Source organism: Astatotilapia calliptera, chromosome 8 (genome assembly GCF_900246225.1).
Source record: "Astatotilapia calliptera chromosome 8, fAstCal1.2, whole genome shotgun sequence".
Lineage (NCBI taxonomy): Eukaryota > Metazoa > Chordata > Actinopteri > Cichliformes > Cichlidae > Astatotilapia > Astatotilapia calliptera.
Genome location: NC_039309.1, coordinates 23,109,720 through 23,134,827, shown reverse-complemented (window position 1 = coordinate 23,134,827; position 25,108 = coordinate 23,109,720). Strand labels below are relative to the sequence as shown.

Below are 25,108 nucleotides of genomic sequence, written 5' to 3'. Positions count from 1 at the left end.
AGAATTTCATTAGTTAAGAAGCAATGCTTTTGTCCATGGAGTCAACCTGAAGGCAAAGCCAGCTAGCCAATGATGTAACCATTAACAGTCAACACAACCAAGTGAAGCTGATAACCAAGGTACATGAGAATGGACGTAAGGTTTAGACATCTGTAGTACGCTGTCTGGTATACACCCCATGGTTCAATGGCTTGTAACTGTAATAAATGTTTAGATCTCACATTGTTGTGGAGGTATTTGGTCCATGCTCCTTAATATCACTGAATTCAAACAGGAGGATTTCTGGACTTGGCCATTGCAACCCTTTGTTTCTTTTCTTTATCATTGTGAAGAGCTGCTGCTGTTCTTTAGATCATTGTCTTGTTGCATGATCGAATTTGGAAAAAGTTTTAGCTGTCAGCTTCACATTTGGCTCTAGAATACTTTGGTATACAGTTGAATTCATGGCCAGGATCATAAGCCCCAAGGCTCTGATACTGTAATTGGTTGGAACGACCTGTTATAATCATTAAAAAGATTCATCTTTATAAATGAAAAATCTAAAGTATCGAGCAGCACGGTGGCACGGTGGTTAGCACTGTTGCCTCACAGCAAGAAGGTCCTGAGTTCAATTCCACCATCAGGTCTTTCTGTGTGGAGTTTGCATGTTCTCCCCGTGTTTGCGTGGGTTCCCTCCGGGTACTCCAGCTTCCTCCCACCCTCCAAAGACATGCAGCTCATGGGGATAGGTTAATTGGATAATCCAAATTGCCACTAGGTGTGAATGTGAGTGTGAATGGTTGTCTGTCCCTGTGTGTTGGCCCTGCGACAGACTGGCGACCTGTCCAGGGTGTACCCTGCCTCTCGCCCTATGACAGCTGGGATAGGCTCCAGCGCCCCCCGCGACCCTGAAAAGGATAAGCGGAAGCGAATTGATGGATGGATAAAGTATTGATTTCCACAACCGGGTCTTTAGATGCAAGTTTGATATTTATTTAAGCAGAGCCAAAGCATGTGCTAAAGAAGATATTAAAAACGTCTTGACACTGCACTTTTCTCTCCACTACATAATACGGACTGGCATAGCTAGACAAACATATCTTTTTAGATGATAAATCCCAGAGTGCTTATGTACTTATTTATGCTAGGTGTATTTCCCTAAATGTATCACCACTTATCTCAGAGCAGTGAAAGCAAAGCCAGTGGCAACTTGTCTAGCATACTAGTTTCCCATCACAGACCAAACACTCGCATTGATGCAAACAGCCAGAAAAGGCTGCTGAGAGCTTTTGTTAGTGGAACAAACATCCACATGAAATGTGCTCTATCCTACAAATTCTGGTGGAATAAAGAGGAGAGTCGAGCACACTGCTAGAGGCACCAGCCAACTGAGACCACAAGATGGTAGTAATTCAAGAATACGGTAAACGAGCAGCGAGAGAAGCTACTGGACAATATGTCGTTTGAGATGGAATGAGAGAGATGACTGTCACTTTGGATTTAACCGATATCTGTTTTTAGATCTCACTGAACTAGCACTGCTTGCCATTAAACTCTGATGTGAAAAAAAGTCAACATAAAACGTAAAGATGACTTCAATTTTGCTGTTTTCACAACATATGTAAATATATGTAATGTAAAAGTAAATGCATGCAAAACAATAGCTAGTCACACATAAACACACACACAGATAGACTGGTGTCTCTATAAGCCATGTGCTGCATTTCAGCACAGACCTCCAAACATACACACATTCATGCAGTACTAAGGAAGTCCACACTATAGTTATGCACCACCACTTCCCACTGGTTACACAAGGACATATTCAGGCCCCTAAGCCTGGAGCATGGTGAGAAATGGTGTTAATATAAGGACAGTGCTGGCAGGATTGGGAAGAAATACACTCAAGGTTAGACATAGAAATACCAACCTTATACCAAAACTTTGCTACCTTTATTGTCAAAGATGTATTACAATGACTTACATTTTTGAAAAATGTAATGAAATGTTTTTGTTAAACCCGTTAAACAAAAGGTGGAAGTCTGCTCTCTATTGATTGTTTTACTTTTGCGAAAGAACATTGGACGAGGTGTTTAGGTATACAAAGCCCAGGTATTGGTGTGTGTTTGGATGAATGAGGCTTGTAGTTAAAAGCACTTTGACTGCTCAGAGTAGAAAAACCATATATAAATATTAACTGAAACATAACAGATAATGTACACACTTGATATTTTTGAATTGGCATATTCCAGGTGACAAGGTTCTGAAAGACTCAGGCATCCTCTCATTCTCCAAGATTGTGTTAAACAATCTGGTCAAAAAGTCCACTGCCTCTCTCCTAGACATCTCCATAACTCCACAGGTATGTCATCTGGACCGACTACCTTTCCACACTTCCTGATTCACTCCATTCATTCTCCTCTCCATCTCGTTTTACTCATTCATCATCTCCTCAAAGGATGTGTTCTGTCTTCTCAACTCACTCTTGTCATTTTTTCACTATCTAGTGTCTTTAGTAGGGATGGGTATCGTTTAGGTTTTATCCGATACCGGTGCCAAACCGGTACTTTTGAAACGGTGCCGGTGCTTAAACGGTGCTCAAACCGGTGCTTAAAGAATGGAGAACACAAAATTGGTCCAAAAACCTCTCATGTTCAGCTGTTTTTTTGTAAAAAGATAACAATGTGTGCCTTTTCTGCAGCTATGGGGCATATATGGTATCACTCTTGGCTGGAAGCAGTGCTTAATCAATGGAAAAAACACTAACTTTGTCCAAACACCTCTCATGTTCAGCTGTTTCCCTCTTTTTCTTCGGTCATTTTAGCCTTTTTGGCCAGGGTGAAGGGAACATCTGTTCTATTGGTGGGTGAAGGGAACATGTTCTTGTTCTATTGTTTATGGTTACGTTACTTTTAACTGTTATCTTGAATGTTGTGTTTACGCCGTGGTGCAGCGTCACTGACAGTTGTTGTTTTGTAGAGAGAGTGCTGTACCATGAGTGACTTCTGTTGTGCTGTTGTTGAACCTTGAGGCATATTGTAGCACGGCAAGTGTTTTAATAAGGAGCTCCCCCTACCAGCTTGGGGTTAAATAACAAGCTCAATCTCTCTCTGTGAGCTTTTTTGATAAGATTTCTCTGCATGCCACAATGTAAAACATTGCAATTATATATTTTGAAAAAGAAATGTAGAGGTAGGAATTGCAATTAATATAAATAACATGACGCTAAGCATCGGCCAATGAATGTGAACTAACAACAAGGTCGCGGGTAATGCTGCGACCGTAGGAAAAAAACCCTAATATGAAGGTATTTTACTGTGCATTTTACAGTAATGTTCTGTTCGTCTAGAATATCATTAAAGTTACATAAATAGACTTTGGCTTCACATTTTGAATGTAAATTAACGTTAAATCACTGTAATGTAATACAACATAATTGTCATGATTACTAAATGTATCTGTCTGTACATATGCATATTTAGATTGTTAAAATACATTCACAAATGTATCATGATCTCACAAATATCTGTCCGTTATTTGAAAGATCGAATTCAAATGTAATGCTATGGAAAAGTACATAACATGATCCCTATAAGCTTGTGTTACATCAGATAAGTATTATTATCGCTGCTAGTTAGGCCGTTCGTGGCTCAAGAGTTAGCAGTTCGCCTTGTGATCAGAAGACTGCCGGTTCAAGCCCCGGCTCGGACACTCTCCGTCGTTGTGTCCGTGGTCAGGACTCTTCACCTACCGCCTACTAGTGATGGCCAAAGGGGCCAATGGTGCAATATGGCAGCCTCGCCTCTGTCAGTCTGTCCCACGGCATGCAATCAATTATTATTCAAATCAACTGTTAACTGTATATTTCTGTACATTTACGTATTATGATTCATATTTCCACATTCAGTGACCTTGTTTATAGGTAATTTCATTGTTTGATCGCGTAAAAATGTTCCTAATTTAATGTCTAAAAGCACTTGGAAAAGGCACAATCCCATGTCAAATTAGCACAACAAACTCTATTTTCATTACTGAAAATAACCGTATTTTTATGGGACAGTTATTTTCTGTTATTTCACGGTCGTATTTTGGCGCCCCAGCTGCCAGAAGATTGCCATTGTTTTACGATGTTTTTTGTAACAGTGTAGTTCACCTTACATACATTAATGTAATAACGTGGTTAGCCTACTCAACGTAAATTACTCAAGAACAACATTAAGCTACTCACGCAGAGAAGAACGGCTGCTGCTGCATCATCATCCGTCATCATGTCTGCTAGACTGGCAGGGCTAGGGGCCAGGACTCTCCTCTTCGGGTTTTTGGGGGATGTTGCTAACTCCGGGTCCGATAACTGGCACCACACACTATCAAATACGGCGCATTTCTCGGCTTTAAAAAAAAAAACGCTATGCGTCGCCAGGTGTTTCATTGGATTTGAGGTGTTACCTCCTTTGACAGTATCACAGTATCAGCTTAAAGCACTTGTTGCAGGCTGCTGAGTTTGCATCTTTTGCTGTGAAGTACAGCCAGACTTTGACCGCTTCGCCTTGGGCATTTTTAATCTGTAGCTCTGCTCTAAAAGAACATAGGTACCTGGGCCCGCCTACTACGCTTGCAAAGGTATAATGATTGGCTAGATCCAAAGTGTATGACATCTCAGGAAAAAAAAGCACCGAAATAAAGCACCGAAATGTGCGCTGCTTTTCAGTCTGGTTACTACCGTTTATGATAGAACCGGTGCCATCATGGTACCCATCCCTAGTCTTTAGCATTTCTTCCTTAACCACCCTGACCTTCACATCCCCTACAGCTTGGTCTTTCTGTCAAGCCAATCATTAAAAGCCTTTTTGTCCTTCCTTTTGTGAGTGTGGGCGCTTCCTCTCTTTGCTCTTTAAATGCTTTGCTTCTTTTATTGATTTTTATAGATTTTTATTCTGATTTTTTTCCCTTTTTTCCGTATGAGCTTACCTGCGATAGCTTCTGGACACTTATAGATCATTAGGACTAAAGTGTTCTTAACAGAAACAGCAACATTTTTATAGTTACCTTATCCTCAGCGCTCCGTGTGTCTGTGACCTACACAAAGCTGAAGCCTGATTATAGCATCTGGGCACCGAGCTAACCGCTAGGCTAACTAGCAACAAGACCCCCCCCTCCACTGATGACTACCACAGCCTCCTGCAGAAGATTGCAGTACTGGAGACAAAAATTCATCGCTTAGAAGTAAACGTGGAGGTAAATGGACTGTGTGGAAATGAAACAACCTTGCCTTTGACTCAAAACAATGGCAATGAGCAAGCTAGTACACAGCTAAGGAGCACAGATAACATGACCAAGAAAGTAGACTCTGTGCATTATTATAAATCCTCAAGCGATAATCCCCCCTTGGACTGTCTTGGTGCAAAACCAAGACATAAATCATGTCTCCTGGAAGGGGGAGGACGTATCACAGGCAGGGCACAGCGAGCTGAAATCTCTGAAACCGACTGGCCTTCACTTCCTACGAGACAGAGAAGCTCTTCTAGAGGAAACAGGACTGGACAACCGTGAATAGGAAGGTTAACAACAAACCTCCAAATCAACTGAATGTGAAACTGCAGAACAGATTTGCTCCACTATCAAAGGACAATGGATCTATATCGGACAACCATCCATCTAAAAGCAGCGAAGTAAGGTCTGAAAATCTGTTGAAAAGTGAAAGGCCACAGGGAAAGCTAAAGGCTAGGCCTGAAACTCTGATTGTGGGTGACTCTGCCGTAAAGGATGCAAACGATGTGTCCGAACAACAGTCGGAGGTTCTGAAACGGGACTTTACTGGATTACTAAATACTGTAAACTCTCTGAATGCAGCTGTATTCATTAGTGGGCCTGTACCGCCCGTCAGAGGAGGAGACGAGAGATTCAGCAGGTTGTTTACACTGAATAAATGGCTCATATCAGCATGTGCTGACCACTCAGTGCATTTTATCAGCAACTTTAATATTTTTTGGGAACGCAGGCATCTGTTTAAAGCAAATGGATTTAATTTTAACAAGTCAGGGGTGAAACTGTTCACCTCCAACTTGTTTTATTCCATACGTCATCCATCTGTGCTTGGTGCCAAGGCTGAGATAAACGAGGAGTTATCTCATAAGGAGGAACAAACAGTACTCCAAGAACAGACAAAGCCCAGCAGAAACCTTGAGGAGGAGCTCCATCTGCCCCCACAGAAAGGAGAGACATCTGAGGCAAGAAGATGGGTCCCTATTTGCCTCCAACTCTCTCAACAACACCAACGACCAGCACCAGGGACCACGACCTTCCCCAGTCCCCCAAACCCCTGAGAGGCCATCAGGCAGAAGCTGAAACAGGAAGCTCCAACCCGGAGGGCGGTGCACTGTTGGACGGACCAATCGGAGTCTGCGCTGCGGGACTGTTTTGATCACGCGGAATGGGAAATGTTTCACGTGGCTGCTAGGGACATTGATGAGTACACAGACTCAGTCTGTGGATTTATCAGGAAATGCGTGGAAGATGTCGTCCCATTCAGAACAGTCAAATCCTTCCCAAATCAAAAACCCTGGATTAACGGAGATGTTCGCGCGGCACTGGCAGCACGGAGCACCGCCTTTGCCTCCGCGAACACATTGGACTACAGACACGCACATTACCAACTCCGGAAGACGATCAAAGCAGCCAAACGTGAGTACAGGGACAGGGTGGAGCAACAGTTTGACAACCCTCGAAGTATGTGGCAGGGACTAAACAGGATCACAGACTTTAGAGGGAAAACCAGCACACCGCAGACCACGGCCTCTCTGTGTGAGGATCTAAACGTATTCTACGCTAGATTCGACACAGCGAACACCATGAGACCGGACAGTGTGTGCACCGCGGATGACGTCAGTGCGCACACTGTGTCTGAGGAGGATGTGCGGAAGTGCTTCAGGAAGGTGAACGCGCGCAAAGCTACTGGTCCGGACGGGATTCCCGGCCGCGTCCTCAAGTCATGCGCGGCTCAGCTGGCTGGAGTGTTCACGCACATCTTCAACCTTTCCCTCTCTCTGTCTGTAGTCCCAGCCTGCTTCAAAATGGCCACCATCATCCCTGTACCCAAATCCTCCACCATCTCCTCATTGAACGACTGGCGACCTGTAGCCCTGACCCCCATCGTAAGCAAATGCTTCGAGAAGCTGGTCAGGGACTTCATCTGCTCTGCACTACCCGACTCACTGGACCCTCTACAGTTTGCATACCGCCACAACAGGTCCACTGATGATGCCATAGCCCTGACACTACATACTGCCCTCTCACACCTGGAGAAGAGAGACACGTATGTGAGAATGCTGTTTGTAGATTACAGCTCAGCATTCAATACCATCGTTCCCTCGAAGCTGGACAGGAAACTGCAGGATCTAGGACTGAGCAGCTCCCTCTGCAGCTGGATCCTTAGCTTCCTGTCTGACAGACGCCAGGTGGTCAGACTGGGCAGCATCACCTCATTCCCCATCACACTGAACACTGGTGCTCCACAGGGGTGTGTACTGAGCCCTCTCCTGTACTCACTCTATACCTACGACTGCACAGCCACTAACAGCTCCAACATCATTGTGAAGTTTGCGGACGACACTACAGTGGTGGGTCTTATCACCAACGGTGATGAGACGGCTTACAGGGAGGAGGTCAGCGCCCTGACCCACTGGTGTCAAGACAACCATCTCACCCTCAACGTCGCAAAGACAAAGGAGTTGATAGTGGACTTCCGGAGGTGCAGAGAAGTACACACCCCCATCACCATCAACGGCGCTGCTGTGGAGAGAGTGAGCAGCTTCTGGTTCCTTGGCGTACATCTGGCTGAGGATCTTACGTGGTCAGTACACACAAACGAAACAGTGAAGAAGGCGCAGCAGCGCCTCTTCTTTCTCAGGAGACTGAAAAGATTCGGCATGAGCCCCCGCATCCTCAGGACCTTCTATCACTGTGCCATTGAGAGCATCCTCACTGGATGCATCACCACCTGGTATGGCAACAGCACCGCCTACAACTGCAAAGCTCTCCAGCGAGTAGTGCGGTGCTCTGAACGGATAATTGGAGGTGAGCTTCCCTCCCTCCAAGACATCTACAGGAAGCGCTGCCTGAGGAAAGCGGGGAGGATCATCAAGGACTCCAGTCACCCCAGCCATAAACTGTTCAGACTGCTTCCATCAGGAAGGAGGTTCTGCAGCATCCGGTCCCGTACCAGCAGACTGAGAGACAGCTTCTTCCATCAGGCCATCAGACTGCTGAACACTTCATAGACACCTCAGCTTCACTACTGGAACTTCAACATTATGCACTCCATACTGTACAGTAATGCCACTGTTTTGCACATATTCAACTCTGTATATTTTATTTTATTTATTTTATATATTCTATTCATTGTTTACTCTATTTAATTTGTAAAATATGTGTACACACACACACACACGTAGAAAAATATTTAGTATACACATCCAGAAATGCATATACTATTATATATTGTACATATATTTATTAGTTTCAGATGTAGCCATTCTTGTATTTTGCTTGTTTACATTATTGTATTTTGCACAACTCTGTTGCTTGTGAAGCTCGCACACAAGAATTTCACTCACATGTGCTGTACCAATGTACCTGCACATGTGATGTGACAATAAAAGTGATTTGATTTGATTTGATTTGATTTGATTTGATTTGATTTGACCCTCCTCCCCCTCCCTTTCTCCCTCCTCCCCACACCTGAAATTCACTGAGGAGATGATGGAGCGGGTCAGTGCTGGGCTCAGATCTACCCCCCGGCCCAATCCCTTTTTGTCCCCCATAAACCCCCCCACCAGAGCGGCCAAAGGTTCGCCATCAAGCCCCACCCTCAACAGAGCAATCGAAGTCACATTGCCCAGCCTCGCCCCCCTTAGTTCCTCCTTACCACCTTCATGCTCTGTCTCCGCAGTCTGATGTGTGATGTGTGGAGGGTCCGGGCTGCGAGGATTATGGCAGTGGTGACTTTTCCCAGGAGAAGCTGGGACCCTGTTTACTAGAAGGTTTTAAAATCTCTGTACTTTTAGGTGACAGGAGACATGTGGCCTGGTCAAAACACAGAGAGCTGCACTCTAAAAGATCTTTAAATATAGTAAACATACCCTGTGTGCCACAGACTGCTCCCAAACAAGAGGGGGCAAATAATACCTCTAAAACACTTAAGTTGGCTTTATTAAACATTAGATCTCTAGCTGGGAAAACATTTTTAATTAATGATTTAATCACTGAGCACAGCCTTGATTTTATGTTTTTAAATGAAACTTGGTTGGACCAAAGTAACAGTGGAGCTGTTCTCATCGAGACGACCCCTCCTAACTACAGTTTTATCAGTGAGGCCAGGGTGAGCAGGAGAGGAGGAGGGGTTGCTGTCTTATTTAATGAATCATTTCAATGTAAGCAGCTATCTCCTGGAAGTTTTCAGTCTTTTGAATATGTGGCTTTACAGCTGAAGGCCCCATCCAAAGTTGTGTTTCTTAATGTTTACAGGCCTCCCAAATACTGCACAGACTTTTTTAATGACCTCAGTGAACTGCTGTCTGTGATCTGTGTTGATTTTGACTGTGTAATTATTGTTGGGGATTTTAACATCCATGTGGACAACCCTCAGGACAAAGGGACTAAAGACCTGAGTAACACTCTGGGCAACTTTGGGCTGACTCAGCATGTAACAGAGGCCACACATAATAGAGGACACACTCTTGACCTACTGATCTCCAAAGGCCTGAGCATTTCAAAGGTTACTGTGTCTGATGTGGGCCTGTCTGATCATTACTGTGTTTTCTTTGAAAGTAAAATCTCAGCCCACACAAATATATCAACAACAGTGATCACAAAACGGTGTATAACTGAACACAGTAGTGCAATTTTTAACCAGGTCTTCCCATTAACACCTGACCTGCCCAGAGGGTCAGTCAATGAGCTCGTCAATAGCTTCAATGCTAACATGTTAAATGTAATGGACACTATTGCTCCCATTAAGGTGAAGGTTATCTCTGGAAGGAAAAAGTCTCCATGGAGAAACTCCACACTGGTGAAAAATGAAAAAAGAGAGTGTAGGAAAGCTGAGCGCAGATGGAGAAAAACAAACCTCCAGGTTCATTATGACATTTATAAAGAGAAACTTTACAATTATAATTTACAACTGAGGAATGCAAGGAGGTCCTACTTCTCTGACATCATCACTAAAAACAGCCATAATGCTCGGGTCTTATTTTCTACAGTTGACAGGCTAACAAACCCTCCTGTGTCAGTGGCAGCTGAACTTCATTCAACCATGGCCTGCAATGACTTTGCCAAATTCTTCACTGAAAAAATCCAAAAAATTAGACAAGCAATTGGTACATCAACAGCAGATCCAGGATATGTACTGTGTCCACCAAAAAACTGTTTAAACACCATGAAACAGTTTCACCCTATTAACAGCAAAGACCTGGAGGACATCTTAGGTCAACTGAACTCCTCCTCCTGCTGTTTAGATGTCCTGCCAACAAGTTTTTTCAAAAAGGTCTCAAAGACTTTAGAGTCAGACCTGTTACAGATCGTCAACTTTTCTTTATTATCAGGTGTGTTTCCAGAATCACTAAAAACTGCTGTAATCAAACCTATACTGAAAAAGGACAATCCTGACAAGACACAAATGAACAACTACAGGCCGATCTCAAATCTCCCATTTTTAAGTAAGATCATTGAAAAAGCAGTTTCTCAACAGCTCAGTTACTTCTTAAAACAGAATAACTGCTACGATGCCTTCCAGTCAGGTTTTAGACAGAACCAGAGCACTGAAACCGCTCTGACCAAAGTGTTTAATGACATATGTCTGAATACAGACAGTGGAAAAATGTCACTCTTAGTTTTACTGGATCTCAGTGCAGTGCAGCATTTGATAATGTTGACCACAACATATTACTCAAACGACTGGAGAACTGGGCAGGTCTTTCAGGAACTGTACTAAACTGGTTCAAATCATACTTAGAAAACAGGAAATACTTTGTATCAATAGGTAACTTCACATCTGAGCAGACAAGTATCACATGTGGAGTTCCCCAAGGTTCCATCTTGGGACCCCTTCTGTTTAACATTTACATGCTCCCACTGGCACAGATTATAAAGAACAACATAAACTATCGCAGCTATGCAGATGACACACAAATATATATCACAATGTCACCAGGAGACCGAGGCCCTGGTGACATTGACTGTCACAAACTAGCTGTGTGGAGGTGGATGAGGACCCAAACACAAAACTCACAGCGACAGGAGCTGAACTCAAAATAACTGCTTTATTTCAGGCTTCACAAAGAAACAGAACTAAACTGGCAAAACTAAACTAAGGACCGAGGGAACACAGAAAGGCACACAGGTTCGGGGAGGAGACATTGACAGGGCAACACTGAACTGAGGGAGACATGCACATAAATACCAAAACAAACCAAACAAAACACAAGGAGCAAGAGTCCAAAACTGAGCCCAGAAATACACAAAAACAGTGAAAAACAAAAACAGCTCGAATGCAGGGAAGCAGTGTCCATAGAGAACAGAAGGTCGGCACCACAAAAGTTCAGTTCAGCTGTTCCGGGTGCTGGCCACGTGAAAAGTGGCAGTGGCGGCAGAGCGGGTCCGGAGGCCAGCCGCGTGGAAGATGGCGGCGGCTCTCAAGCGTCGGGTGTACTGGTCGAGGCTTGGTGGGCACAGAACCAGGAAAGGCAGGACCAAGCGAGGCAGGACCAGATGGAGGCAGGACCAGATGGAGGCAGGACCAGACGGAGGCGTCTTACACCCTCCAGCAGAGACGAGGAGGTGCTGGCCGGGCTGACCCGAGCCGCCAGCAGAGACGAGGAGGTGCTGGCGCGGTTCTCCTGAACCCCGAGCAGAGACGTGGAGCAGCTGGAGCAGTTCTCCTGAACCCCCAGAGGAGACGTGGAGCGGCTGGAGAGGTTCTCCTGAACCCCCAGCGAGAACAGATGCAGAGCAAGCAGGTGCGGAGACCTCTGGCTCAGCGGACGCTAACTGTAGCTGCACAGGGCACGCAGCTGGCTTGAGACGCAACTGTTGGGGTTGTGCAGTGCAAACAGTCTGTCCAAGCTTTATCAGCACAACGCTGTCCTCAACTGGCTGAGGCTGGGTGTCCATCAACCCCACCCGAGGAGCAGGTACGGGTGCCGGGATGAACGGAGCCTCTGCCAGGCTGGGGACAGAAGCAGGGACCAGCTGGACCTCAGCCACCCTCACCCGAGGAACTGATACGGGTGCAAGGGAAAGCTGGGCCCGTGCTGCCCTGGGAACAGGTACTGGAGTTGGAGAGCTGAGCTCAGGAGCAGTAACGGACACTGGGAAAACCAAGTTAGTGGAGCCAAACACAGTTTTAGCAAACAAAGACTTTTGGCGGACTGGTTTTAGCAACTCTGCTGTACTTAAGTTGCTCAAGTTAGAATTAGCAGTTTTTAAAACAGTGATTGTACAGATGGATCCAGGCATAGCAAACTCGGAGTCTGTAATTCTTGGCTCAGAAGGAGCAGTTACAGAGATAGGAGCATTTTCATAGACTGTTTCTAAATATGCAGGCTGGTGAGCAACACAGTCCAGGAGTGAAGAAACACCATCCACAGTCTCATACTCAGCAGGTACAGGGGTAGGGGAGTTAACACAGGTGGTGTCTGGAGTAACTGGGTGCAAAACTAACTCTGGAATATTCAATCTGAGCTCCCCTATCAGTTTACTCATGACGGACGGTAACTTGTTTCCCTTAACAACCGTGATTGAATGCACAGTCTTAGTGTTTTCAAAACCGCGGCCCAATCGAGTCCCATAAAAGGCAGACTCGCGCTCCCGGGCATGCCGAGCCTCCTGCCTTCTCTTCTCGTTAGGAAAGGTGGAGTCTGCACCCTGCCGATTCCATAGGGAGTTTGCTGGGTCCATGACTTGTTGCGTCGTACTGTCACTAACTAGCTGTGTGGAGGCAGATGAGGACCCAAACGCAAAACTCACAGCGACAGGAGCTGAACTCAAAATAACTGCTTTATTGCAGGCTTTACAAAGAAACAGAACTAAACTGGCAAAACTAAACTAAGGCCCGAGGGAACACAGAAAGGCACACAGGTTCGGGGAGGAGACATTGACAGGGCAACACTGAACTGAGGGAGACATGCACATAAATACACAGAGGGTTAACGAGAGAAGTGGGAGCACACAGGAAACACAGCTGACACAGATAATCATAACGAGACACGGCAGGAGTAACGCAACACTGACAGGAGACTGTCAAAGTAAAACAGGAAGTACACAGAGGTCCAAAGTAACAGTGGAGCTGTTCTCATCGAGACAGGAGAGCACTGGCATAGCGGGCTGGGGAAACATGGAATAAACCACATCAGTCCAGCTCTGAGGTCTTTACACTGGCTGCCTGTCCGTCAGAGGATAGACTTTAAAGTTCTGATGCTGGTCTATAAAGCTCTGAATGGTTTAGTGACCCAGTATGAAGCTTTCAGATCCCTCAGGTCATCTGGATCCGGTTTTTTATCAGTTCTCAGAGTCAGAACCAGACATGGAGAAGCTGCATTCAGCTTTTATGCTCCTTATATCTGGCACAAACTCCCAGAAAGCCTCAGATCAGCTGAAACACTCAGTTTATTTAAATCCAGGTTGAAGACTCACCTGTTCTCAGCTGCATTTGAATAAAACACCAAATCTGCACTGTTTTACTTTTAAGCTAAATTTCAAAACTTACATTTTAACTACTGATTTTATCTACTGTTCCTTTTTTTCCATTTTAAATCATCCATCCATCCATCCATCATCAATTCGCTACCGCTTATCCTTTTCAGGGTCGCGGGGGGTGCTGGAGCCAATCCCAGCTGTCATAGGGCAAGAGGCGGGGTACACCCTGGAGAGGTCGCCAGTCTGTCGCAGGGCTAACACACAAGGACAGACAACCATTCACACTCACATTCACTTGTTACATCCTTTGCAGGAGGTCTCTGCTCTCCAGGAGTTCACTATGCAGGTGGGGGAGAAATCTAGCAGAGGTGGGTGTCTATTGTCTTATGTAGTATGGAGTTGACTGAATGCTGGTGTGGTTGTAGTTTCCTCTGCGGTGGGGTCGGGTGGGCCACCCCGGGCTCTGTGGGGCTTGGCGGTGCTGCTACTGTGGGCCCCGGTCCGGATGGGCCCAGGCCCTCTGCCCTTGGTGGATTCCAGGGAATTGGGGTGCCTACTGGAGTCAGCGGGGGAGCTGGCCCCAGGGAGCGGGCACTTTGCCCCCACCCCCCCTCGGTGATCACAGTGGCGGACACAGGAAAAAAGGTTCCGCTGGTCCCTGAGAGCCTTTTGAAAAGGCGAAAGGCCTGGGTGACCAGGGCTGAGAAGTACCACAACGAAAACAGGCAGATGTACAGGCGTGAGATATGAATGGGCCATATGGCTCGCAAAGTGGGAATCTTCTATGTGCCAGCTGAGCCCAAACTGGCCTTTGTCATCAGAGGCATCAATGGCGTGAGCCCCAAGTTCTGTACCAGATCTAAAATGGTGTCTTTGTCAAGCTGAACAAGGCTTCAATCAACATGCTCAGAATTGCAGAGCCTCACATTGCTTGGGGAAGTCTGTGCGCGAGCTCGTCCACAAACGTGGCTACAGCAAGATCAGGAAACAGCACATTGCCCTCACAGACAACGCTGTCTGTCTTGTCTGTGAGGGCTGCTACTGGAGGACCAGGGTTTGGTGTTCCTTCCCTCCCCATCCCCAACTGCCTCCCTCTTCCTGCTCCATCACACGCCCACACATGCAGGACCTTGAGGTACAGGTTTGTCACTGAGGTGCAGGGTCGGCATTCCTCCTCTGTCCCCTTCTGGCCACCTGTGCCTCAACTTAGCCATCCCCATTACTCAAACTCTCAAGACACATACATATAGGGCCTTGGGGTTGGGCACACTAAACAGCGTCCAGAGGACAATCTGTGTATTTAACCTCACCTCTGGACCCACTTTTAAATGCATGTAGACATTGAGGGTTTTCGGGAGGCGCTGTGCTGACACCTGCTGCTCTTTAGCAGAAAGCACCATGCCCTCCAGCACGCAGCAGCACCACCACATCTGAACGGGCAGAGGAAAGGATGGGGTCTTCCCACCTCCCTTCTCTGTTTGCCATTGGGGGGAGGGGGCCAGGATGAGGAGTTGGCCGTCTGGTTGGGGATGCGGGCCCTCCCTGCTGCTGCAGGACCAGGGTCGGTCTGCTTGTCTCCAACCCAAGGGAAAAGGGCAGCATCTCCTGGGTCTGGGGGTTGATCCCCCCCCCCCCCCCTGGGCGCGAGGGTACCTGGACCCCGGGTATAGAGTATGTTTGGGGAGTGTGAGTGTGTGTACAGTGTCCATTTCTGTGTGTCTCCATGATGGGCGAGTGCTGGATATTTGTATATGTGTGCATGAGGTGGGAATGCATGTCTGTGTCTGTGTATCAGGTCAGTCTTAGACTGCATCTCTTTGGGAACATCTCAGGCACCCCCCCCCCCCAGGTGTGGGGGCCTATCTCCCCCCACCACACTCCCTGCCAGTGGCTGATGCCTTCAACTGTCGGTGCGTTGGTGGCTCTCGGTGTCCGGGGCTGGGCGCTCAGGTGCTCACTCCTGGTGGCTGCCTGGTGGGGCTTGGCTTGGCACCCCCCCTTGAACCTCAGGCTTCTGGGTCTGGAGCTCGTTCCACTCTGGCCCAGCTGGCTGCCAGCAGAGCCTGCGGGCACGTCACCGCCTGTGGGCACGTTGCTGCAGCCGCCTGCACTTTTGCACTGTGGCTGCTGGGTGATCCCGATCTGGGGCTCTCCTTAACTCTTTTTTAGGTGGGTGGTGTGGTGGTCCTCTGTGGGCTCTCGGGCCTGGATCTCCTGCATGCCTGCTTCATTTCTTGGGAGGCAGGGCTATGGCTCCCCACAAAGCAGGCTCATGTTCCAAATAGATGTTGAAGAGGTTGTTAAGACTCTGTGACCCATCATCCATGTTTGCTGAAGCTGTTCAAATTTAGCTGCATTACAAAAAGTAAAAAAAGTAAAAGTGTAGTTTAGTCAAAAGTGAGGTGTAATTGAAGATATTTAACAGGATATTTTTCAATGAGCCAACGTAAGTGTTTAATTTCTATGACAAATGGATTAGTGTTTGTGTTTACCATGTTTACTCTTAACAGTACAGACTTGAAATTCACTTGCTGAATTTCAGGGAAAAAAAAAATCCATATATTTGACATATTTCATTGTTATCCCAGAATTATCTTGTTGTAATATCAGGATCTTTGTCAGTCATTAACTGCTCCCATAAACAGTTGTGCTGTTAACAGCCATCACTTGACCCGGCTGTGTTACCTAATTATATGTAGCGAGTAAAAGCCACCGAGTAGCCACTAAGGGCCTCTATACTACTTGTGCAAACTTTCAGGCCCAAAGCTCTTACAGGAACGAGCCCAGAATAAACGGGACAAGAGGGTCAATATCAGTCAGATACGTTAAAATTTATTATTTTAAAATAACACAAAGCGTTTGCAAAAGGCCTAAAACATCAAAATGGGAAAGGTCACTAACGACCACAAGATAGTCTTATTGGTGCAACCTGCAAGCAATGCAGCCATCACCTGTGGGCTTGCTCTACCCCGGTGGTCCCAGATGCTCGTTGCTTTAAAAGAAACAAATCCACCCCAAATAAATACGAGCCCAACAGAACACTTATTGCATGCACTAAGTGTTTTCGTTCAGGCAATAATCGATGGCACTAAAATCACTCTTAATAAAACTTATTCACCGCAAATCCACACGGAGCACCTCTAAAAAGACCTAATTCCCCTAAGGTAAGAGCCCAGCTCTGGGATTGCACATTGCCCGACTAATATTGCACCAGCCCAGTAGAAATAAAAACAAACCCGGCATAAAAAACTGTTTTAAAAGGTGACCCTACTAAAACCAAAAACGCAACAAAAAGGAGGAGGAAAAAACAGTGACAAATTCACATGTGCAGCCTGCCCTCCAGCAGACAACTGTGTTTGCTGCACACCTGTCTTATCTTGGCTTATCTTCTAAAATCACTACTCGAACCTCTGCTGTAGAGGTTTAAAACAACTGTTTGTGTAGAAGACAATTAAAACTTCTCAGGCTCTTCACCTACTCACACAACCATTGTTTACAGCCGCTTGTCAGTGCAAATGAAGAGCACCTGCTGCTACTTCCTCTTTTATACCCTCCATTGGGTCCCCTGGGTCCTAAAGCCTTCCCATTACATATAGACCACCTTCAGAGTTTTTCCTTCTCGCCCCCCTTTTCGCTTATCATGTCTGTACATCACTCTGTATTTAATTATTAGTTACTTTTCATCTCTGGCTCTCTTGCAGAGTAAGTCCTTTGTCCTGTCTCCCTCCCCTGATCCCCAACTGGTCACAGCCTTCCTGAGGTCTGCTCAAAGTTTTTTCCTGTTAAAGGAAGTTTTTCCCACAAATGTTGCCAAGAGCTTGTTCATATAGAGTAGCCTGCTTGTTGGTGTTTTCTCTGTATTAGTGTAGGGCTTTTACCTTAACATTTAAAGTGCTTTGAGGCGACTGTTGTTATGATTTGGCACTATGTAAATAAAACTGATTTGAACTGAACTGAAATGAACAATAAATACAAACCTGGCAAAAAAGCATTTCTTTAATACACTTTGTATAAAATATTAGCCCGTTTCTTTGATCTGTTTCATATAGATAAACAAAACATTATCACCAAAGGGTGCTCTACATATCCAACACTCTAAGCTAAGCTAAGCTCCTCTTTATTGATGATCATCTGTAAAATTGAGAGTTTGACCACAGTGTCCAATGTGGTCAAAAGAACAATACTGCCATAAACTTGCCAAGTTATTGCTACCACTGTGAGCCCAGGACACACACACAAAAGAGATTCTTAATGTTCTGCCCTCACTTCACTCAGCACTTGGCCTTCATGCATCTTTAAACTCCACCCCGCACACACACACCCTCTCTCCTTTTCTCTCTGCTACCTTCAGCACTTCTCTTTCATTGTTTCATTGATCATTGATCGCTCAGGTTTAGCTGACATCATTGTTCCATCTCTTTCTTTTTATTTCTTTCATTGTGCATCAAATCATTATATTCTTGTTTGTGTTTTGCCCACCAAAAGAATTTGAAAGGAAATTATAATCCAGCACAACAAAACACGAGAGGAGAAGTCTAACTGCAGGATGCTTCCAGTTACCAGAACCATTTCCAATGTAACCTAATAAAAATATGAGTAACAGATGCATCTATAAACTGGACAGAGAGGGCGTCTTTGGAGTGTCACACGTTAACCAGCTGCTGCTTCCCAATTTGCAAAGGAAACAAAAAAAAGAACATCTATGTATTTTTTCTGTTTTTCACCAATAAAATGATTGAAATAATTATTTTGCCACCCTGACCACCCGATGCCTTGTTTACCTCTTGACCACTTGCAGCAGGGACACTCTTAGATTGCTCCTTTTGGTCCCACGGTCCTTCTTGTGGACTCAGTGTCTTCAATGTCAAACTGACACAACTTTAAGAATTATGGTATTATGAGAAATACCAGTTTTCACTGAAAGAGTCAGTGTCAACACTTTGACAGAGCTATGCTAGGCAGCCTAGACCTCATGAGGACATCAGAGGGTGAGATGGAGCTGGAGGACTATGCATCTACTGCCTAATCTCCAAAGGTGTGCATGATGTCATCACACATAAGAAGCTAACCATCTACCCAAACCAGAAACCCTGGCTGAGGTCAGCTCTCTGCTGAAAGATAGGGAAGCTTCATTCGGGTGATGCACTGGCCTCGGCCAACTGGAATGCAATCTGCATTGGAGATTTTGTTGCATCTTTGTGAGCTGCATGGATACTCAGAGAGTACATGAGTTACTATATGCACCATGTGTCAGCAGCAGTGTTGGGTAATGCGTTACTGTAATTAAATTACTTTTCCACTGAAAAAGTAGAGTAACTAATTACTGTTCATTTTTAGGTATTTTAATTACAGTTACTTACATTAAACTCGCTGAATATCATTATTTAATTTCATTAATTTGTCTTCTAAACGTAGAAGTAAACTCTGCTGCTTTAACATCGTTGCAGTGCAGGTGCGCGTCATTTCTGAAACAAGCAGACAAGAATATTAAAGTAATATGTAAGCTATGTCCTGGGGAGAAAAAACTATTGCTATTAATAGCACGAGTAATCTACTGAAGCGCCTGACACGGAGCATAGACGAACACTTCTGAGCGATCCTTGTTCATCATCCATGGATAACACCGCGGCAACTCCCGCTAAGCAGCAAAACCTGGTTTTACTTCAGCAGCACAGAAAGCGTCTGAAGGTGAGCTTAAAAAATGACTGCAGGCTACATTGTGGAAGAGATGCTACCGCTGCGTACTGAGTCTCTGTCTTTTAAAACAATTATTTATTATTTAAAGAGTTTAATTTCTATTGTTCGCCCACTCAAGGTTTATAGGAATTTGAAGTATTTAGTTAAATTACTTATTTAGTAATTAAGTTACTTTTCTGACACAGTAATTAGATAAGTATTTTAAATACAATATTGAGTAAGTAATATGTAATTAGGAATTAATTACAGTTTGAGAGACATCTTCACTGTTGTGTAAGATTGGGTGATTTCTGTTTTTTATTTATGTTTGTATCTTTTTTTCTAAATTTCTAATCTACACATAACACTACAAGTTTTGAACTTCGTATATTATCAGTTTGGAGACGCCAAAGCTTAAGTTTATAATTACTTATGGAAATGTCATCCATGTCCACATTCTTCATATGAAAAAAATACATCATGGGGAAAAAAGAAAAGACGGTTCAAATGAGGATAATGTTATTTTGTCATGGTCCTGGGCCATGTGGGCCCAGTATTCTTAGTTTCTTGTATTTTTGTATTTCGTTCCTTATTTAGGCCATGTTTCCTAAGTTGTCCTGTTGTGGTGTTCCTTATTTGACTTCCCCTTGTGACTTTTATCCCCTGTGTGCCCCTCTATGTATCTGTGAGCCCTCATCTCCCCTCCTTGTTTCATTCCATGTTTCCCCAGCCCACTATGCCCGTGCTCTCTCTCTCCTCCTGTTTGCACCTGTGTACTTCCTGTTTTACTTTGACAGTCTCCCATCAGTGTTGTTTACTCCTGCCATGTCTTGTTATGTTTATCTGTGTCAGCTGTGTTCCCATGTGTGGCCACTTCCCCTGATCATCCCTCTTGTGTATTTAGTCTCTGTGTTTCATGTAGTCTGTGTCGCGTCGTCTGTGTTACCACCCCCTGTGGTCTGTATCTCCAGCCATAGCTTTTTCTTAGTTTATGTCCAGTTTAGGTTTTCTGTTTGAACTATTACCCTTATACTGCCCTCGCTCTGGTTTGTTCTGTTATCAGCCATAATAAAAGGCTCGCTTTTGTTTAATCCACTCCTGCATCTTCGCTTGTGTTCGCGTCTGGGTCCAACACACACATTCCCACACGGTCTATCTCCACGGACCGTGACATATTTAGGATGAAGCTTATGTGTATGCATGTAAAACATGTAGTCACTGTCTGTTTCCCAAGTGTCTGTTGGCTAATCAAAACTTGCTTCCACTTTCCCATGCTCGCTGTGACATGACTGGTCTAGTCCGGTCATCTTCTTCTCTTCTCCATGTGCTCGTCTAACATTCTCCATCACAGATGCTTTTGTGCCTCCTCCCCATCTCCGCCATGTTACTCAGGGCTCCTGCTGTTGTTAGAAAGAATGTTTAATTCCTTCTAATGATCTCTCCTTATTGAACTGATAACAGCTCTTTACATTAAGTTGAATATAAATTTCCAAATTTATGTTAATCTGTCTAATGCTTGTGATACAGTTTAATGTAGTTTCGTTTTTAGCAGCATCCTCTTGTTCAGTGTGGTGCAGGCACTCGGGATTTTTTGTGTGTGACTTTTTTGCCCTGCTGACCTGCAGAAATGCACCTTGTTAGTGGTCTGGAGCTTTTGTTTTACAAATATAACAATGCATTTTCCTGTCTGTTCCTCTCCAAAACTAACACACACTGACAGAGAGCTGGTGTTGTCTCACCCTCCGTGTAACTAGATAATATGGAACTTGTCCTCTGTAGTGGAAATGCAGTCTGAGTGCTCAGTGACAGCAGATAAATACTACATAATCCCATTCAGTTATTTACATAGTGCCAAATCACAACAACAGTTGCATCAAGGTGCTTTATACTTTATACGCTTGAGTTCATTGTGAAACCTGGCCCCACCTTATCATGCGAATTCCTGAGGTCAGATGGCCCAGGATGTGAGTGGGCGTTAAGGCGTCTGGGAAGGATCTCAAAACTGGATTATAGATGGCAGAGAGTTGGTGTCGTAAACCCCCGTCTCTGTTCAAAGATGGTCGCTCACAGTGGACATAGATGCTTCTTTCACTCCTCTTTCAAACCATCTGTCCTCTCTGTCCAAAATGTGAACATTGGCATCCTCAAAGAGTGTCCTTTATCCTTAAGATGCAGATGGACTGCTGAGTCTTGTCCTGTGGAGGTGGCTCTTCTGTGTTGTGCCATGCGCTTGTGAAGTGGCTGTTTAGTCTCTCCAATGTAGAGGTCTGGGCATTCCTCGCTGCACTGTACAGCATACACCACATTGTTAAGTCTGTGTTTTGGCGTTTTGTCTTTCGGGTGAACCAGTTTTTGTCTGAGCGTGTTGCTGGGTCTGAAATGCACTAGGATGTCGTGCTTGGGACTCTCCACCATTTGACCTTAGAACTGAAGAAGCTTCTCGGATGAGAGGTGAAACGTCTTCAAGTAACTTAAAGAAGTCCAGACGCTTTTCTTTGCAAGCTCCTTTGACTACGATGACCTGGATGACTGAGAACCTTCACAGACATCCTTTGAAATTCTTTTTAAAAGTCATTTTAAAGACCTTCCTTCAACGTCCCAGAGCATCTCAAGCTGTCACTGCATATTAGAAAGGATCTGTTTGTTTTAATGCAGATTGTTGAGTCTACAAAGGTTTAGCAGTCTTACCTCTAACATCAGTCCTATTTTTTAATTTAATTACATTTTGTTTATATAGCAGTATATTTACTGGCAAACAAATGTGGCTAATTTGTGGAATGTTGTGTGTTTTCTTTGCAGCATCCAGAGGACGTGGCACAGACCGAGGGTTCGCAGCAGCTCCACCTGCAGCCCAGCGATTCATTAGAGAAGCAGCAACCCAAGAGGTTACACGTCTCTAACATCCCTTTCCGCTTCCGGGACCCTGACCTCCGGCAAATGTTTGGGGTGAGATGAGACACAATGACACGCAATAATTTATGTGCCACTGTGCACTTAAAAGCAGTCACTGCTTTTAAAGAACATCAGCAAATACAGTCAGGAAAAGATAAATCTATGTGTCTGTTTATGTATAGCTATAATTAAAAAACAGAAGTTAACCGTAGTCTACAGACTGAATTTTAATAGAAATTTACAATGCATTATTTACATTGGGTAAACATGAACATTTTCATGTGGCTTGTTGAATAATTTAAACACCCAGCTGCCTACCTCTGAATATTTGGTACGAGAGCGTTGCATCTATTTCCATTCCAAAGGCCACTGACAACAGAATAGGTACACTATAACCATCAGCATGGTCTTACACTGGAAACACACAAAGAAAACAATGTGCTTGCATTAGCATTAGCATCACACACACCTTAGAATAGAATAGCATAGAATAGCTTTTTTATTGTCACTGTTACTAGAACAATGAAAGGCAGTTTTGGCATTTCTCCATGTGTGTGAAGTACACAATAGCACAAGTATTTACACATCTTAGTATTTCATATCAAGCAAAGAACTGGTTTCTATGAACGTTTAGAACACTGAGGACATCAGCATAAGCACACAGTCATACAAAAAACTAATCAAAGGCAACAGGTCATTAAAAACAGTCAGTGGCACGCTAACGCTTCATTGTGTTGTGTGTATTCAGTTACTACAGTCATGGAGTGTGTCCCTGCTGTGTTCCTGGCAAAGATGTTGTGAGTGGGCTACGATCATTTGTACTGCAGGTTTTTCCATCAGTTAAGCAAATTCTGATGATCCACTTTTTTGTTCGTAGATCTACTATAAAGTCCACCAGGGGGCGCCCTACTGTAAGGTCTTGGTTGAAGTGCACTCTCTGTATTGAGCTTTCCTTCCTGCTGTCTTCCCTCAGTTCACATGACACGTTTAGAAAATATCGCTCACTATTATCAATTATTAATATTTGTTCTCCTTGGATAAACTCCTGTGTGTGGCATCACGCTGACTGCCTCATCAAAGGCTGTGCCTTTTTCAAATAAAAAAGCGACGTCATGAGAAGTGAAACATGCGGTGTTCTAACATTGTAGCACGCAGCAGTAACAATGGTTGTGCATTGGGTATGTCTTTGGTGTTCTGGGTTTAACAATAAAAATTAATATTCTCTTATGTCCTCTGGTGCCAAATACAAAGTTCTCTCAAGCAATGGAATTACAACTGAGGTTTTTACTAAGAGTCAAGTCAATTCACAGACTATAGATTTACTGATATAAATCCACCATTACCATTAAATATCGTATGATTTCCCCTCTCTGACACATCTACTAACTTCCACATTTCTCTGGTGGAGTTCAATATCTGCTCAAAGTCGGTACAGCCCACAGGCCTCGTCATGTACAAGGCTTTTGTGGGCTGATGAAGAGTTGATGAAAGGGTCCATCAGTTGATATAAATAATGGGATTCCTCAACTAGGGAATTTATCCTCATTAGGTGTATAAAGTGTGACATCTTCATTTTGTGTGCGTCTAAAAGAGTGTAATCTTGAAAAGAAGTGGCACTGTGAACTTTCTCCCACTCACTTAGTGAGGTCTCCAAGGCACTAAACACTTCAACATAATTAAGTAGTGACAGCATCTGATAAAGGCAAAGAAGGAATTGTGAGAAAGAAAGAAACACGAATGTGGAAGCCGAAGAGGGGGATTAGAAGAGACAGACAATTTGTTAGTTCCCACTACAATCAGTGATGCTCAGAGGTCATCCAGCCTCGTTAAGAGCAGGACAGGAAGCACAGCAACAACTGTTTCCAAGTGCCTCCTTCTTCTTCTGGAAGTAGGTTTCGCTGAAAAATTCTCTTCTACAAAATATAATGCAAAGTGTATGACATACAATTTTATACAAGTACTGGGAAGGTACATATTAAAAAGAAATAAATTCAAGCAGGTACATACATCTTATGGGGCGGGGACGGGGAGGGGGACTACAAAGTAATGTCTCTGCATACGTTTGATGTATTTGTTTTGTTTTTTTAGGTCATGACAGAAATTTTTTATAGCTGTATAGTTGGTTAAAATGATGTACAGCAGGAAAGTGTGATGCACCTTCTGGTACTAATGTAACCGTATATCTTAACAGCTATGTGAACTAAATTACAGATGATTCACAAATTGACGAGTCAGACTTTGCTGAGATCATTTCAGCTAATTTTACTCCTTTTTTGTCTTTGTGAAATGGAAACATTGTCAGTAATGCAGAAATACAATTTCCAAATAACTTGTTTTGCTACTTCAGAATGTCTGTTTTGATGAATGATGTTTTCTGCATTAAGGATGTAACGAGTTGTCAGGGAACCATCCCAGCACTGACAACAGACTCTCTTACACATGGTCACACCATTTCTTTATTTTTAGTGTCAATGTTTTAGCTTCAGGGGTTGTTGGTTATAAAGCAGTGTCACTGCAGTAGGAGTAACTCAGGTTTCACTTCAGTGGGTTCCTCCATTCACTTTAATGGAAATCACAAACAACTGGTTCAGTCTTTCATTACGGTCTTCTAGTCTAACACCAAAATGCAAACAAATACGATAGTTGGAGCATTACACCAAATGAAATTGCATCTGTGTAAAACCCGTTAGAGGAAAGTCATACGAGAACATTACACAGAGGCTTATAAACGAGTTCAAACAGAGGTGAGACAGACACAAGCTGAATCTCTGCATATGTGAATAACACAATACTAAAGAACAACACGCCTTCCTCTGGTTGTTGTGTATAGTTTCAGCAATATAGTCAGAGTCAAGGAGAGAAAACTTTGGCT

At 44.2% G+C, this 25,108-nt stretch overlaps 1 protein-coding gene across 13 annotated transcripts in view; it reads left to right on the top strand.

Moving 5' to 3' along the window:
- The window catches only part of rbfox3a (RNA binding fox-1 homolog 3a), a 589,353-nt gene that overhangs the window by 479,923 nt on the left and 84,322 nt on the right, over positions 1 to 25,108 (top strand). For all 13 annotated transcript variants that reach the window (XM_026177478.1, XM_026177476.1, XM_026177480.1 and 10 more), the window contains one exon: positions 22,144 to 22,290. In XM_026177478.1, coding sequence (XP_026033263.1) covers positions 22,144 to 22,290 — 147 coding nt within the window. The remainder of the gene's footprint in view (positions 1 to 22,143; positions 22,291 to 25,108) is intronic.